The 17,579-nt window shown below is 48.3% G+C and overlaps 2 protein-coding genes across 3 annotated transcripts in view; one reads left to right on the forward strand and one right to left on the reverse strand.

Moving 5' to 3' along the window:
• PRKCB (protein kinase C beta) overlaps nt 1–17,579 on the reverse strand; it is a 191,039-nt gene that overhangs the window by 89,971 nt on the left and 83,489 nt on the right. For both annotated transcript variants that reach the window (XM_079952777.1, XM_079952776.1), the window contains exon 4: nt 2,191–2,302. In XM_079952777.1, the coding sequence (XP_079808903.1) occupies nt 2,191–2,302 (112 nt within the window). The remainder of the gene's footprint in view (nt 1–2,190; nt 2,303–17,579) is intronic.
• LOC307203104 (uncharacterized protein) lies at nt 13,839–16,565 on the forward strand. Its single transcript, XM_079953606.1, has 2 exons — nt 13,839–14,984; nt 15,907–16,565. The coding sequence occupies exon 1, from the start codon at nt 13,903–13,905 to the stop codon at nt 14,974–14,976; it is 1,074 nt and encodes a 357-aa protein (XP_079809732.1). The 5' UTR covers nt 13,839–13,902; the 3' UTR covers nt 14,977–14,984; nt 15,907–16,565.

Here is a 17,579-nt window from a genome sequence, read left to right on the forward strand (position 1 = left end):
AGCAACCATGAGGCTGCAACATCTTCACAGTTGCCTGTTCCACTTCTTGCAACTGAGGCTTCACTCAGATTTCCTTTTCTTGTAAACACAGCAAAGCCTCCGCTGGTGGATTTGACCACACCAGCTCTGCACAAATAAGGAGACTTGTGGCCTTAATCAAAGGGTGTGGTAGCATTGAAAGGAAAAGGTCAACATACGAGCAGTGGAGGAGGGTAGCAGCTGCGTCCTGGTGAGAAAGCAAGCAAACCGGGTCCTGCCTCTGTCACTGTCTGGGGGAAGTGAGAGGTGGCAGGAAGGCCATAGCCTAGCAGTTAGAGCATGGGTAGGCAAACTAAGACTGGGCTGGATCTGGCCCAATCGCCTTCTAAATCTGGCCTGCAGACGGTCCACGAATCACCATGTTTTTACATGAGTAGAATGTGTGCTTTTATTTAAAATGCATCTCTGGGTTATTTGTGGGACATAGGAATTCATTCATATTTTTTTCCAAAATATAGTCCGGCCCCCCACAAGGTCTGAGGGACAGTGGACCGGCCCCCTGCTGAAAAAGTTTGCTGACCCCTGGGTTAGAGCATCTGCTTTGCATTCAGAAGGTCCCAGGTTCAAAATGGTTTAAAATTCTGGAGGGACACTGCTGGGAGATGTAGGGAGCCAGTAGCCAAAGCAGTGCTTGCAGATGCTGTGGAAGACAACTGCCACCATCCCTGTCTGCAGGACATGCTGGAGGGGTCTGATGGGAGTTGTAGTCCATAACATCTAGAAGGTGCCTCATTGGCATGCTAAGCTAGATGGGCCAGTGGTTCTGACTCCGTAAAAGGCATAGCAATCTAACTCAGTATTGCCTACACTGACTGGCAGCAGTTGCTCCATGGTTTCAGGTGGGAGCTCTCGCAGCCCTACCTAGAGATGCCATTGGGGATTAAACCTGGGACCTTCTGCATCCACAGCAGATGTTCTCCCACTGAGCTATAGCTTCACTCTTAAAATAAAGCAAGATTCCAGTCCTCATGGTTCAGAATTATGGGCCGATTTGAATATGACACCAAAATCTGCCATATGCAGAGCCAGACTTTAGTCCATCTAGCTCAATATTGTTCACACTGGCTAGCAGTGACTCTCCAAGGTTTTGGACAGGGCTGTCTCCCTTTCTGGCCTGGAGATATCATTGGGGACTGAACCTTATGGGGCTCCCCAATAGCTCAAGAGTGCCTCTCCCAACATGGACCCTGTGTTCTTCATCGGAGGCCCTTCTTTGTGTGCTGAGGGTGGCAACATGAGAAAAAGCCTTTTCAGTAGTGGCCCCTCATTTATGGGATGCTCTCCGCCCTGCCATGGAGGCATGTCTGGCAGCATCACTGGCTGTTTTTAGGTGCCAGGCAAAACCCGTCTTTTCACCCTGGCCTTTGGATCTTAATTTTAGGAACATATGAAGCTGCCTTATACCAAACCAGACCATTGGGACTTCTAGTTCAGCATTGTCTACACCAGGGGTTGTCAACCTGGTCCCTACCACCCACTAGTGGGCGTTTCAGGATTCTAGGTGGGCGGTAGGGGGTTCTATGGCACAAGCTGAATCCTTCTTCCATAGAGCACTGGTGGGCGGTAAGGAAATTTTACCATCAAGAACCGCATTAGTCGGCAGTAGGTATAAAAAGGTTGACTACCCCTGGTCTACACTGACTGGCAGCAGCTCTCCAGCATTTCAGACTGGGTTCCCTACCAGCCCTACCTGGAGATGCTGGGGATTGAACCTGGGACCTTCTGCATGCAAAGCAGATGCTCTAACCACTAGGCTACAACCCTTCCCCAAATGAATTTTAGTGGTGTGGTCTGGAGGGTTGGATTGGTATATATATATTTATTTGTGTATTTTGGGCTGTTTTATCCTGTCTTTATACTCATTTTTAAATGTACATTTTTTTTTTTAAATCGCTTCAAATTTCTTTTTTGGAAAAAAGCAACACAACAACAGCCAGTGGTTTGCTTCACTAGGATGATAAAAACCAGCCAAGTCTAGCACCGGGTGCATTAAATCCCCACTCTCCCCACCCAAGCAACACAGTTAATCCACAATACTCTGGAGTGATAAAGTGGGATCATAAGGACTTTGCTGCATCCACAAAGAAAATTGTGAATCAGACTCCAGATGCTGCGACTGGGTCATATATCTCTCAATGCAACTGGACTTACTGTCACATTTCATCCCCTGGTGGATGAGTCCATACAACAAGGATCCACAGTGGTCGCAGAAGGTGGGGCTGGAGTACGTGTGGATTTTGAACTTGTGTTTGCTCCGTGGGTCCTGGAGAAAAGAGACAAGACAGTAGAAAAGAACGATTGGTTAAGTGCTGGGCTTTGCCTATAAATGCAAGTCACTGATATGCATCAAGAGCATTACATATATATGTGTCAGGGGCTGGAGTGAGGAGGAATGGTGGGGGCCGCCCCACCCCTTCTCCTGAACCTTCCTGAGGACAATATAGATTTAGAACAGTGGTTTGCAGAAGGTCATAGTTCAGAGGCTGCAGAGGGGAGAAGCTGGGAAATATTGGAAGAGGAACAACAGGAAGAAGAAGCAACAGGGGAGAGACAGCTGACAGACTCAGTGTCCTGGAAAGCATTCCTGGACCCCTCACCTCTCCCAGGACCAGGCGAGCATTGAAAGTAGTAGAACATAAAGCTCAGAAGCAGAAAGCTCAGATTAGCTGATGCAGGGGTGGTGTAGAATAGGAGAGATTGGGGGGAGGGCGTTACTTGGATTAATGCTATTATCCCCCTCCCTAAAAAAAAGCTCAACTTTGGCTTCACTCCCCCCCCCCTTTATTGGTAGATCACTTCCAGAATTTTTATAGTGGGAGTAGATTGCAGTCTCTTGGGAGTTGGACATGCCTGATCTAGGGGATACTGTACTCCTTCGTCTTTCTGTGTGAATATTGAATAAATTACCATATTTTTCTGTGTATAAGACGCCCCCGTGTATAAGACTCCCCCTATTTTGGGGACTCAAAATTAAGAAAATGCACTATGCATTATCCATGTATAAGACAACCCCTTATTTCCAACTTCAAAAAATTAGGAAAAAATATAGTCTTATACACAAAAAAAAATACAGTACTTGGTGAGCACTTTTATCGTTTCTCTGCTTCTTGGCTGCCACCGTGGGAGGGATCTGATTCCCCGAAGCCTGACAATATGCCCCCTTGACTGTTTCCATCTGTGGAACTGGCACTGCTGAAAGTGCCACATGAAAATCTGTTCTGCACCTACACTTTGGAATTCCCTGCCTATTGACACCAGGCAGGCGCCTTCGCTGCCCACATTTTTGTTTAGACAAGACTGCCTAGATATTTAGAGAGCTGATTTTTTCAGTCTATTGTTGGTTTTACTAATCATCTTACTGTGCTATTCTTTTGTAAACTGCTTTGAGGTTTCCTGCAATCAAGTTTGTGAATTTATGAAATAAATAAAGCCTAGTGTATCTTCCATAATGTGAGGCACATTTTTGCAGATGCCCCATTTCTTCTCAGGAGCTTGGGGTTATTTTATTCCTTCCACTCCCTCACAATCACCCTGCGAGGTAAGCTAAATTGATTACAGAGCAAAATGATCAAGGCCACCAAGAGATGCTTTAGCTGGGGATCTAAATTCAGAACCATGCCCAATATTTACTTCCAAACAAACAAGGAGGAACATCACAGCCCATCAGGAACTTTGTCAGCACATCAAAGACAGCCCCAATGAATGAACGGTGCCAAATCAATGCACAGACCTCTGCAATATATCCTGTGCCCCTTTTTGTTTTTTTACAAATGGGAAACTGAGGCTAAGAGGCAATATGGCATCCCATAGTTGCACAACACCAGGCAAGAGCTCCAGGCAATAAAACTCAAATCCAGACCTGGAGGAGATCTTTTAAAATGCCTTTTCATAGAATCATAGAACTATAGTGTTGGGAGGAATGCCAAGGCTGATCTAAATGGCCTCGGTCCTGTATACCTGAAGGAGCGTCTCCACCTCCATCATCCAGCCCAGACCCTGATGTCCAGCGCCGAGGGCCTTCTGGTGGTTCCCTCGCTGCGAGAAGTGAGGTTACAGGGAACCAGGCAGAGGGCCTTCTCGGTAGTGGCGCCTGCCCTGTGGAATGCCCTCCCAGGAGATGTCAAGGCATTAAACAACTATTTTACCTTTAAAAGACAACTGAAGGCAGCCCTGTTTAGGGAAGTTTTTAATGTCTGATGCTGTATTGTTTTTAATATTTAGTTGGAAGCCGCCCAGAGTGGCTGGGGAAACCCAGCCAGATGGGCGGGGTATAAATAATTTTATTGTTGTTGTTGTTGTTGTTGTTGTTATTAGCCCAACCCCCGGCAATGCAGGAATCACTGCTAGCACTGCCTCCCCCCCCATTGCTCTCCAAATGTGTCAGACCACAACAGAGCTCTCAGAACTACAATTTCCAGAGTTCCCTGCAAAGAGGGAATGATTATTAAACCATTCTGTGAACTGAAGCTCTGGGAGGGAACTAGGGGTCTCCTAAAAAGCACCCTTTACAAACTACAGCTCCCAGAGTCCTTTGGGGAAACCACAACTGTGTATAGTGGTATTTTAGTGCTTTAAATGTCTGGTATGAAGCTGGGCTCCATTAACTCATTTTTCTACAGGATGGCATCCCATCAGCCCTGGCTAGCGGTCAGATGCTGCTGTGAATTGTAGTCCAAAACATCTGGAAGGCAACAAGTTGGTGACAGATGCCTCAGGCAATGGGCTTCCGTGTGTGGTTCCATTCAAATTCCCATCTAGCAGACCATTTGGGATGGCTGCCCAGCCAGGAAGCTCATATTGGCACAGCCGCTATCTCTCAACCTAATGGAGCACACAAATATATTTTGAGAATAAAATGCAGGGCAGGCAGGGGGAATTAGCAAACCTTGCAGACATCCCTGAGGCTCCTTGAAAGGAGGACAGGATACAAATTCAACAACAATATTAAAGACTTCATGAGAAAAGTGAGAACGGAGGAGGGATGTGAAGCAAGGCACCAATAATAATAATAATAATAATAATAATAATAATAATAATAATAAAATTTTATTTATACCCCGCCCTCCCTGGCTGGAGCTGGGCTCAGGGCAGCTAACACCAGTAAAATTACAATAAAAACTTCATAGGGGAAGGGGGGGAAACAATTTAAAATACAGGTTAAAAATACAATTTAAAATGCAGCCTCATTTTAATAATAACCCATAGATCAAAACCATAAGGGGAGGGAAACATAAGGGTCAGACTGAGTCCAAACCAAAGGCCAGGTGGAACAGCTCTGTCTTGCAGGCCCTGTGGAAAGATGTCAAGTCCTAAACTAAGAACAGAAGGACATAAGAAGATCAGGCCAATCACTCATCCTAGTCCAGCATCCTGTTCTCACATTGGTTACCCAAATGCCTGTGGGAAGCCAGCAAGCAGGATCTGAGCAGAGCAGCCCTCTCCCCTGCTGCAGTTTCCAGTAACTGGTAATCAGGAGCATTACTGCTTGTGAAGGCAGAGCAGAGCCATCATAGCTAGTAGCCCTTAATGGCCTTCTCTAATCCCCTTTTAAAGCCATCTAGGTTGGTAAGCAACGCTGCTCTTGTGGCAGTGAGTTCCATAGTTTAACTCTGCACTGTGTGAATGAGGACTTATCTCTCCCAAATCTTCCAACATTCCGCTTCACTGGATGTCCATGAGTTGAACGGAGTCCACTCTGCGGGGTCCTCCTTGCTTTTCAACCTCTTTCTTCTCCTGCATTAATCAGTGTAATGCGCTGCGCTCTCTCCCTGCTAACGAGCGACATTAGGGAGATGGGGACTAATGGAACTTCACTTAATTCAACCTGCTTAAGTGCAGCGTATTGGGCACGGGCAGCGACGAAAGTTAATTGCATCGGAAAACTCAGAGGCTTCACCCCAAAGCAAACCTCTTTCAGATTCATAAATGCTCGGAAGATGCTCCTTTTAATGACTGAGCTAGCAGCTGGGTAATGAGACGCCTGAGAAAATGGGGGTTAACAACAATTAACCTGTCTTCAGCAAACCTTCAGATACAAAAAGCGCATTCATTAAGTCAGAACATACTTAGAGAAATCTCCGCTTCTAAGGGAGATAGTATTCTTTTTTAAGGCAAGTGATGTGCTTATACTCGAACCTGAGTTTGGTGGAAAGGTTGTAGGTCAATACTTGGGGGAACCACTGATGTAGCCCTCCATAGCCTAGAATCAGATAATCATAGAAATATAGAGTTGGAAGGGACCCAAGGGAACATCTAGTCCAAGCCCCTGCAGTGCAGGAATAGCAGAAAGAAAGGAGATTCCAGCTAAACCTTAGGAAGAACTTTCTGATGGCAAGAGGTGTTTGACAGTGGAATGGACTCCCTTTAAAGATGGTGGGCTGGCTCTCCTTTACTGGAGCAGAAACTGAATGGCCACCTGCCAGAGATTCTCGAGCTGAGATTCCTGCACTGCAGGGGGATGGACTAGAGGACCCTTGGGGTCCCTTCCAATTCTACTATTCTATGACACCTCACAGAAGAAGCAAAAGGCCTGCAGCTGCTGCTTCTGTGTCCTGCTTCCCTGCAGTTCCCACTGCCCAGGTAGGATTGGGAGTGGGCAGGTGTGGGGAGAGAACCTTCACCCACCTGCCTCAGTAGAGGAAAGTACAGTGGTGCCTTGGGTTACAGACACTTCAGGTTACAGGCGCTTCAGGTTACACACTCCGCTAACCCAGAAATAGTACCTTGGGCTAAGAACTTTGCTTCAGGATGAGAACAGAAATCGTGCTCCGGCAGTGCAGCGGCAGCGGGAGGCCCCATTTGCTAAAGTGGTGCTTCAGGTTATGAACAGTTTCAGGTTAAGAACGGACCTCCGGAACGAATTACCACTGTAACAGGATGCAGGCAGGTGGACTCCCTCTTCCCTTGTTTTCTGAACCCACTTTCGCTCAAAAGCAATCTGCTCCCCCTGTCTCTCTCTTGTGGTCTTCCCATCCCCCTCCCCTCCCCAACAACTCCCTTGAGGCTGGCTGGCACTCGCTTTCATTTGGCCTGATTTGCCCTGATGCTTCCCATCACAGCTTTTCATGTCTGTTGCGACACTGAGTTATTTATCGCCTTGGCAGCAAGGGACAAGGGGAGGGGAAGGAGAAGCTCCTTAAGATGGCACACCACCTCTCATTCATCGACCACGAGATCGAGATTCCCATCTATGCAGCCTCTCAGTCAGCCTCCCCACTCAACCTGCCGCTCTCTCAGCCACAATCCTACGACCCCAGGGCTGGCGGAAGTTGCGGTTCAAAACAGCTGGAGGGCACCGGGTTGGGAGAGGTTGATCTAGAGATGGACAGGCTCTTTTCCAAGAAGAAGAGAAGAAGAGTTTGGATTTGATATCCCTCTTTATCACTACCCGAAGGAGTCTCAAAGCGGCTAACATTCTCCTTTCCCTTCCTCCCCCACAACAAACACTCTGTGAGGTGAGTGAGGCTGAGAGACTTCAAAGAAGTGTGACTGGCCCAAGGTCACCCAGCAGCTGCATGTGGAGGAGCAGAGACGCGAACCCGGTTCCCCAGATTGCAAGACTACCGCTCTTAACCACTACACCACACTGGCTCCATCCTGAAAGCTGGCACATCCTGGTTGGGATGTGATCTGAGAAGTGATGCTGCTTTGCGAGCAGCCCCACAGCTTGCTTTCAAAGCCAGGTTCTGCCCTGAGTCTAGCAACTGCATCATAAAAGCAGAGTCAAGGAGATGGACATTCCACCTCCACTTTTGGGATTGAGAGGCAGTGCTTCTCACCGTGGGAAAACCTGCACTCTAGATAGAGGCATAGGAAGGGGGTGGTGGGGCGGAGCACTCCGGGTGCCCTCACTGAGGGGGGTGGCAGTTGGCGTGGCGCCGGCCCGCAACTCCCAAGCCTACCCCAAGCCATCGGGGTAAGGGGGGGGAGCTGCGCCGCTTTGCCGGTGGCATTCCCCCCTTCCCCCTTTGTTTTGACAGCTTGGGTGAGGCTTGGGAGTAGCGGGCAGGTGGCGCGCAGAATGTCCGCCATGGGCAGCTCACTCTGACCCCGGCTGCAGGGCACCCGAGCAGCTATCCCACACCTGGGAGGGCACCCTCCGTGCCACACACCCCTCAGGAGCGTGCCTGCCCTGGGCAGTGCGGGCATATGCTCTGCCATGACTCTAGATCCGCTGTAGCAAATGGCAAGTGTGCACTGCAGGCATGGGGGTCACCAAGCGACGGGCAGGGGGGCAGCTGCCTCCCCCCTAGATCAAGTAAAACAATAGAGATACTTAACTAACTGACCCATCTGGTCAGTTCTGTCCCCCCCCTCGCTAACAAAAGTCCTGCCCCCCTATCAAAAATCCTGGCTATGCCCATGACTCCAGGCACCCCATTGGCCCAGGAGGTACAGCTTCCATTCTCACAGCACATCCCCTTTAAGGTCCCCCAAGCCCTACAGTCAAGTCTAAGAGATGGAGGTGGTTGTGCTCAGTCAGAAGGTAGCTGACCTCTCCCAGGAGACGGGTGGGGAAACTCTGGCCTGCAGGGCTAACTTCAGCCACTTGGCTCCCACAGGAGACAAGCAGGTGCCTGTGGGAAATCAGCAAATAGGACTCGAGCACAAGAGACCTTTCCCCTCCTGCAGTTTCCAGCATCTGGCATTCAGAAGCATCGCTGCCTCTGACCACAGAGGCAAAGCATAGCCATGAATTTGTCTAATATATATATATTCTGAATCTTCCAACATTCAGCGTCATTGGATGGCCGTGGGTTCTGGTGTTATGAGAGAGGGAGAAAAACCTTCCTCTTTCCACTTTCTCCACGCCACACATCACTTTTTAAACTTCTTTTGCCTCACAATTCTGCTATCTTTCAAATGATGCTCAGCATTCTGAGCTGCCACAGAGAAAGACAGGTAACTCAATTCATGTGTGATGGCTGTCTCAAATTAAGAAGCTCAATTCTACATGATTCGTTCTCTACTGGGGGTGGGGAGTGGGGAGGGAGTGTGTGGAAGTGCTTTTAATATGATCATTCTTCCAAGGGACTATTTATGGAACGCATTTGCTATTTGAGAGTCCCTTGACTGACAGAGTGCCAACCAGAGACTGACAAGGGAGGCAGGAATAAAAAGGAAGACAGAAGGAAGTGTGCAAGACCCATGGGAGCAGCTGAGATGTGTGGGCCCACTTCCCCCAGCATATGATGAGGGGGGATGTGCATGCTGGAAGCAAGACAATGCAAATGTATGCAGATCTGCTCATTTGCATAAGGCATTCCAGGCACCGCATTAACATTTATTTGTTACATTTTTCTAGGGGCAACTTCCCAGATGGGTTCTGCATATCACTCATGGTGGGAGGCTGGTGTTTTCACACCTGAGGGCTGTATCCAATGTTCGTTGTCTGCTCATGCAAGGACTGGACACGGCTAGGGATCATTGGCAGAGGAATGGAAAATAAAACTGCCGATATCGTAATGCCATTATCATACCCTCCAACATTTCTCCGATGGAAATGTGGACATCCTATTCTATATCAGGAAGCTTCTCCCGTGTTTGGTCTCGCCATTTATACATCTACATCTGTCACCCTGAGCCAATTACAACCTCTCTGCTGAACCTGCCTCGCAGGTTGTTATGAAGAAAAAAATGTGTCAGGGAAGGGATCGTGTACAAGACCTTCAATGGATAAATGGAAGGTAGTGGTGGCCATGAATCTAGATGGCTTTAAAAGAGGATTGCTAGAAAAATGCTACCTGTGCCGCTGATAAAGATAGTACAACTCGTACAGCATGATGGCGACAAATATTCACACAGTTGTTCAAGAATAATTTTGCATCATTTATCAAATATGTGAAAAAGAGACAATTACTTGCAAAGTGCCATGAAAACTTCCGAACTATGTAAAATAAAGTGAACTTGCAATATCAGATTTTACTAGATTCTTACGAATTCTTGACTCAGTTTTTCATTTTTTTTAAATACAGTGGTACCTCGGGTTACATACGCTTCAGGTCACAGACTCTGCTAACTCAGAAATAGTACCTCGGGTTAAGAACTTTGCTTCAGGATGAGAACAGAAATCGTGTTCCGGCGGCGTGGCGGTAGCAGGAGGCCCCATTAGCTAAAGTGGTGCTTCAGGTTAAGAACAGTTTCAGGTTAAGAACGGACCTCCGGAACGAATTAAGTACTTAACCCGAGGTACCACTGTAAGTTCAAGAAAATTCAAGAAAAAAGTAAGTTCAACATTGTTCCTGGTAGCTGTGAGGTGCTGATGAACCAGTGTATGAAGTTCTATCCCTCTTTCGCCCTAGCTAAGCTATTCAGTCTTTTATTCTTAAGCCAAGAAATTGTCTCTTCAAGGATATTCAGAACTAGTAGACACATCAATAGCACAAGACAACTGAAGAAGCCAAGAAAACTGTGCTCAGGGAGTGTGCTATCTGCCAATCCCAACAAATCGGCCCCACCGGGGATGAAACAGCAGCCTCTCAACTGTATGGACTGCTAGGGTGAAACAGCGATATAACGCTGGCACCTTGTCTTATTAAAAGAGGATTGGGCAAATTCGCAGAGAAGAGGGCTACCCATGGTTATTAGCCATGATGGTTATGCTTTGTCTCTACAGCTGGAGGCAGCGATGCCTCTGAATACCAGTTTCTGCAAACCAGAGAAAGAGAGAGTTGCAGTTGTCCTCATGCCCTGCTGGTGAGTTTCCCACTGGGGCATCTGGTTGGTCACTCTAATAACAGAATGCTGGACTAGAAGGGCCATTGGCCTGATTCAGCAGGCACTTCCTATGTTCTTATAGGGAAGCTTATTATTGCAGACCCTCCAAGTGTCCCTATTTTCCAGGGACAGTCCTGGATTCACAGAAGCCGTCCTGGTTCCTGAGCTGATTGCAGAATGTTCTGCTTTTCCTTAGGATGTCCCTGTTTCCACTGGAGAAACGTTGGAGGGTATGGAGTTATGTGACCCCCCGAGCCAAGGAGATAAGTAACTCTAGAACCTTTAGAAGACATCCGAAGGCAGCCCTGTATAGGGAATTTTTAAAAATGTTTAATGTTTTATTATGTTTTTATATGTGTTGGAAGCCGCCCAGAGCAGCTGAGCCATACCAGGCTCATGGGTGGGGTAGAAATAGTAAAATGATGATGGCGATGATGGAATAAAAAAAGGTAAAGGGACCCCTGACCATTAGGTCCAGTCGTGACCGACTCTGGGGTTGCGACGCTCATCTTGCTTTATTGGCCAGGGGAGCTGGCGTACAGCTTCTGGGTCATGTGGCCAGCATGACCAAACTGCTTCTGGTGAACAAGAGCAGCGCATGGAAATGCAGTTTACCTTCCCACCAGAGTGGTACCTATTTATCTACTTGCACTTTGACATGCTTTCGAACTGCTAGGTTGGCAGGAACGGGGACCGAGCAATGGGAGCTCACCCCGTCGCGGGGATTCGAACTGTCGACCTTCTGATAGGCAAGTCCTAGGCTCTGTGGTTTAACCCACAGCACCACCCGCGTCCCGATGATGGAATAGGACGTCCCTATTTCCACTGCCGAAATGTTGGAAGGTATGTCACTGGTCAGGGGACTGGGCTGTGCCAACAGCAGAAAATGATTTAGAATTTGTGCAAACAATGAAAAACAATGCCAGGCTTATCCTCACTCCTGAAATAACCAAAGCCCATGTTAGGGTCAGACACCTGGCATGAAAAGTGCTCCCTTAAAAATTCAGAGTACTCAGAAGCAACGCCTGGAACAACGGACAGGCTCCATGGCCTCTAAGCTCCTGCTGGCTTCAGACAGTATGTGCCTCCTATTCAGGCTTTCATAGCTGGCCTTGGCAAGCTGTGTTGGCAAGGAAAGCTCACAGCTGGTGACCAGCTTTATAGGGCCACTGCTCTAAAATGGGCAGCGTAGGTTTGGCCACAAAATTAATCAAAGCTGCTTCTTGGAACCAGCAGCCAAGAAACAGGCTCCCTCTGGTCTAGAAGGCACCCAGAAGCTTGCACCCACCAGCTCTGCATTCTGGAGCACATGTTGTGTGCCTACGGAAAACAGAGTTGCACCATCTGTTTGAGGCCTACTAGTAGCCATTGCGGCTGCATTGTTGAATATCAAAGCAGGAAGCCAATTAATGCAGAGCAATTCTTAATGGGATTAAAAATGAGACGTGCTGGTAACATTCACATTATAGCATGTCCCCGTCGCACGGAAAGCAGTAAAACAAAATATTATATCCCCTTTGGAAACAACAAACTGCCCACATGCCCATTTCGGAGCAACCCGCTTCCCATAATAATCCATCCTGCAACAAAAACAGAAAATGAAGTTGACAACATATTTAGCCCAAGAGAGAAACTGTCAGCAGTGGAAGCCACAGAAAATATTGCAGCTGAGCAGAGGAGTATTTCAAAAAGCCTGACATCAATTCTCTCCGCGACCAAAAAAGACTCCTCTCCCCACCCAAAGCCTTTGCCACATAAATTAGATTTGCAAATTGTTCTGATTTCAGTAACCCTATCATTTTTAGAGACTGCACAATTGTTATTTCAAGAGGTGAGAGATGGGGAGCAGGTTATTCCATTTACATTTTGAATAGCAGCTCCCACTTCCCCAACCAATCCATGGCCAAAAACATAATCTTTTTTTTTTTAACCCACTTCTCTTGACTTTTGCAATGCAGTTTTCCAACAAAAAAAAAAAGTGCATCAAAAAGCATGTATAATAGGGGAAAGGGTGCCCAAATTAAACTAGTAAAATATATATTAACGAAAATAACACACAAGAATGCATTATAAGGAAATCACTTGCAAAGATGTGCCTATTAAGATACATGCATACATTGAGATTTTCATGCATTTCAGTTTTTTAAAAAGTTTGCAAACTGATGCAGAAACAATTGTGAATTGTGAACTGAAGATTGGAAAAATGAGAAAGTGAGGGCAGACAAAATTGGCAGATTCATCCATTCTGTTTAGGTGACTGCAATGCGTTCTTCATGGGGCAGACTCATGAAAATGACCCAGAAGCTTTCATTTGTCCGAAACAGGTGTGCAAAATGGCTAACTGGGACTGGCCATTTCGATTATGTCACTCCAGTACTTTTTCAGATGCCCTTCTTGAGCCCCTGAGGGGCTCGGGACTAAGGAACCCGTAAAATCACCTTTCCCCAATCAAATCACTACAGACCTAGAGATCCTTTTCAAGAGGCCTTGCTCCAGTTGCCATCCTTTTTCATGGACAAAAAGGCTATAGATGGCCACTAGCCATGAGGCTCAGCTCTGCCTCCATTGCTGGGGGCAGTGATGCTTGTGCTTGGGTCCTGCTTGCCAGTTTCCATTTGGGGTATCTGGTTGGCCGCTGTGAGAACAGGATGCCAGACTAGATGGGACACTGGCCTGATCTAGCAGGCTTTTCTGATGTTCTCACTCTGCAGTTCAAGTGCTGAATGTGCTTTGAAGCTCAGCCTCCCACCCTCTGCCTAACACAGGCTTCAGTGAATTAAAGCTTTCCCCAGAACAATGTCACAGCAAAGCCACTTCCGGGCCTGCCCCAGGAGGTGGGGTTGCGGGCATCACGCCCTTCCCACGTGAGCGGGAGCTGGTTTCAGCCCCCGCGAGAACAGGGGAATCCCGTCCGTCCACGCCTCCCAGCCAGCCAATCGGCTGGCTGGGGGGGGCGTGGCTTGCCCTTTTTAGGGCCAGAGCAGAGGGGGCTCGCCCTCTCTTCTCCGGCTAGCCCCCAAGATCGGCAGGGGGGCGCTGCTGGCAAAATGTGACATTGAGTCGGCCTTCAGACTCCTGCCAGTTCATCCGGAAGATTTCCAGTGGCTTGGCTTCAAATTTGAAGGGGTGTATTTTGTAGACAAGGCAATGCCCATGGGCTGCTCTGTGGCCTGCGCAGCCTTTGAGGCATTCAGCACCTTTCTGGACTGGGCACTTCGCTTTAGAACCGGCGCCAAGGGCGTGTCGCACTACCTGGACGACTTTATCCTCGTGGCCGATAGCAGGCTTAAGTGCTCAGAGCTCCTTGAAGCCTTCACATCATTAGCGGGGGAACTGGGGGTTCCCCTAGCCGCCGACAAAACGGAGGGCCCGGCTACGACATTGGTTTACTTAGGTATCGAGCTGGACACTGTCGCTCAGACCTCAAAACTTCCCAGGGAAAACCTCATCGCGCTTGGTGACCTTATTCGGCAGCTGCTCCCCCTAAGAAAGGTTACACTCAGGCAAATCCAGTCACTGTTAGGTCACTTAAATTTTGCTTGCCGCGTGGTTTCCCCTGGCCGCCCATTCTGCGGCCGCCTCGCGAAGTTGTCAGCAGGACTGCGTTCCCCTCATCATAGGGTTCAGCTATCCAAGGAAGTGAAGTCCGACCTGGAAGTCTGGTTGAAGTTCTTGCAGAACTACAACGGCATTTCCCTGTGGCAGGACAACTTGTCGCTGCAGGTTGACTTCCAGGTCCATTCGGATGCTTCTGGCTCTCTGGGGTTTGGCGTTTACTTTAGGGGCCACTGGTGCGCTCAGCGCTGGCCCGCCGCCTGGCAAGGGGGCCCCCTTACCAGAGATTTAACCTTCCTGGAATTCTTTCTGATTGTAGTGGCGGTGCACTTGTGGCCTGAAACCTTTAGTAACCATAGGGTATGCTTCCACACCAACAACCAGGCCGTAGTGGCAGTACTTTCCAGGCAGGTCGCACGGTCACCAAGGGTAGACGTCCTCCTGCGTTCCTTCATTCTCCGGTGTTTAGAGCTCAACATCCACTTCTCTGCAAAATTTGTGCCTGGTGTAAATAATGACATTGCGGACGCCCTATCTCGCTTTCAGATGGACCGCTTCCGCTCATTAGCACCGGATGCAGAGCCGCTGCCGCAGCCGTTCCCAGAACATCTGTGGAGTCTCAGGGACCAGAGGCGTGGGGACCAGAGTCCTGGGAGCCAGAAGTGATTCAGGGAGTAATGGCCTCATTGGCACCTTCCACTTTGAGATCATATAAGAAGGCTTGGTCGGATTTTTTTAAAATTCCGCAACAAAACCCGCGCCATCAGAAGCAATGCCCCTCCCGTCAAGCCAGAGGTGCTATCTTGCCTAGTTTACCTGAGACGCTTGGGCCGCGCCCCTAGAACCCTCAACCTTCAAGCCGCAGCAATTTCATTCTTTTGCAAGGCGGTATTTTCCACAGATCCTTGTGACAATTTTGTTATACGAAGGACCTTAGAGGGTTGGCGCAGGCTACAGCCCCCAAACTGCGATATGAGAAGGCTGATATCATTCGACATCCTTTCCCAAATCCATAAAAAATTGCGAACAGTATGCTGGTCGAAGTATGAGGCGCGCTTATTTTCAGCTGCTTACTCCATTGCCTTTTTTGGAGCCCTGCGCATGGGTGAGGTAGTTTATGAAGCGGGTCGGCACGGTTTCTCCCGGGGCTTGCTCTTAAGCGATGTTACCCTGTCACGGGAGGACCTGGTAATACGGATACGCAGCTCAAAAACAGACCAGTACGGGAGGGGGGCTCTTGTTCAGCTTATGGCCACCGACAGTCCTGGCCCATGTCCAGTAAAAGACACAAGGCGCTTCTTATCCCTGAGGGTCAACTCGGCAGGGCCTCTATTGATCCACGCAGATGGTTTACCTTTGACGCGTCACCAGTTCACTTGGGTCATGCGCTTTGCACTGGGAGAATGCGGCATCCCCGCAGCAGATTTTGCATCACACTCTTTCAGGATAGGAGCAGCCACCACAGCAATGCACCTGGGTCTTACGACGGAAAGGATTAGGGACTTAGGTTGCTGGAAATCTGACGCGTACATACGCTATTTGAGAAAGAATTTGTGACGGTGACTGACCATGGCCTGTTCTTTCAATTTCCTACAGGTGACATGGGGATGCGCGTCTGGATTATCGGGCACAGTATTGTGCATTGGGCCAGGGTCCACGCCATCAATTCCGGTCTCGGGCCACGCCTGGGCTTTCCACCTGACATCACCATTTCCTGGGTCTCCCGGAGGGGAATGCGCTGGGCCGAGATGCTGCCTGCATTTAAGACCAGAGCAGCAGCGGAGGGCCCCCCAGATGCTTTACTGATACAATTGGGGGAAAACAACCTAGCCTACAGGAAGGCAGTTGATTTGCAGTGGCACATTTTTAGCGACTTCGAGGAGCTGAAGGCCGCTTACCCGAATGTCACAATTATTTGGGCCTCGCTGATGGAGAGGCGGGTTTGGAGAGATTACAGGTGCCCGATAGCTATGAATAGGGCTAGGAAAGCCTTGGATCGGGCGGTGGTGCGTAGAGTGGCAGCACTGGGTAGGAGTGTCATTGGCCACCCGGGCATTCGTTTCAACCTTGAGGCCCTCTACCGGTATGATGGCGTGCATCTTTCGGAGGCTGGTAACGATGTTTGGCTGATGGATATTGCAAAGGGGTTAAGGGAGTGGATTTAGGCATGAGAGTATTGGCGGCGAGCGACTGCTCGGTGGCGGTAGGCATTGGTAAGAAGGGGTTAAGAGGATGTGGGGGGGAAGGAACGCCATCACCTCCCCCCAGTGAATGAAGGGTGGTCCATTAAAGGACCCCGGGGGCGTGGCCCTGTCCGAAGCCTATGGAGGTGTGGGCCAAAGGCACGCCCCAGAGCGGTGACCTGGGGGAGCTCCTAGTCGACGTGCCTCGGCGGGAGACTCCCCCGATTAGTGTTGTTAACCCTTCCCCGTGTCTCCAGCAAATGGGCTGGAGCCGGATAGTCGATAGGACCAATGCCTAAGCCAATGCCTCTCATTCCTGAATTCAATAAAGTTGTGGCCTAATTCGCCCAATTAACCTTAATTATGGTGTCTCGTGTGTTTATTTATCATGGTGGGGGGCGGGAACTCGCCACGCAACCATTGTACACACACACACACACACACACACACACACGTTCAAAATTCACCAGGCACATTTTGCACCTGGTTATTGGCCACTTGCAACCAAGTGAAGATACCTCTCCACCATTTGGAGGTGTATGCCTGGGTATCCTTGGAACTTGACTGTTTTCACACACTAGCAACACATCCTGTAGAATTCTATCCACTGCATTATATTTTTAAAAAACAATTTTTCATTGGTTTTTTAACAATTACAGTAACAACAATAACCACTGAACATCCAGCAGTACATCTGATAGTGTTTGTTCTTTCCATTGACTTTAGATATAAGCTCACACATTCAGTGTGGGGTTTTTAAAAAAATATATTGATTTTCCAATATCATTTTAATAACAGCCTCATTATAACAACTCCAATTGTATCCAATTAATACAATTATTAATGCCAATTATTCAAATGTCAAATTATACAATTTAACTAAACTGGCCCCCTCTCATGCTAGAGTTCATTCTCCTACATTTTTTTCTGTATTCTGAAATGTTAATAATTTCCATTACATTCCATTCAGTTATAATAATCCCTTATATAACAGCAGCAATCTTGTGATTTCAATTCATGTTGATATAATAGGGAATTTATAAAGTTTCCAGTGAGGAACTTTAGCTGTAATCCTTATTCTTTCCT

Source organism: Podarcis cretensis (assembly GCF_951804945.1).
Source record: "Podarcis cretensis genome assembly, chromosome: 14".
NCBI classification, from domain to species: Eukaryota; Metazoa; Chordata; class Lepidosauria; order Squamata; family Lacertidae; genus Podarcis; species Podarcis cretensis.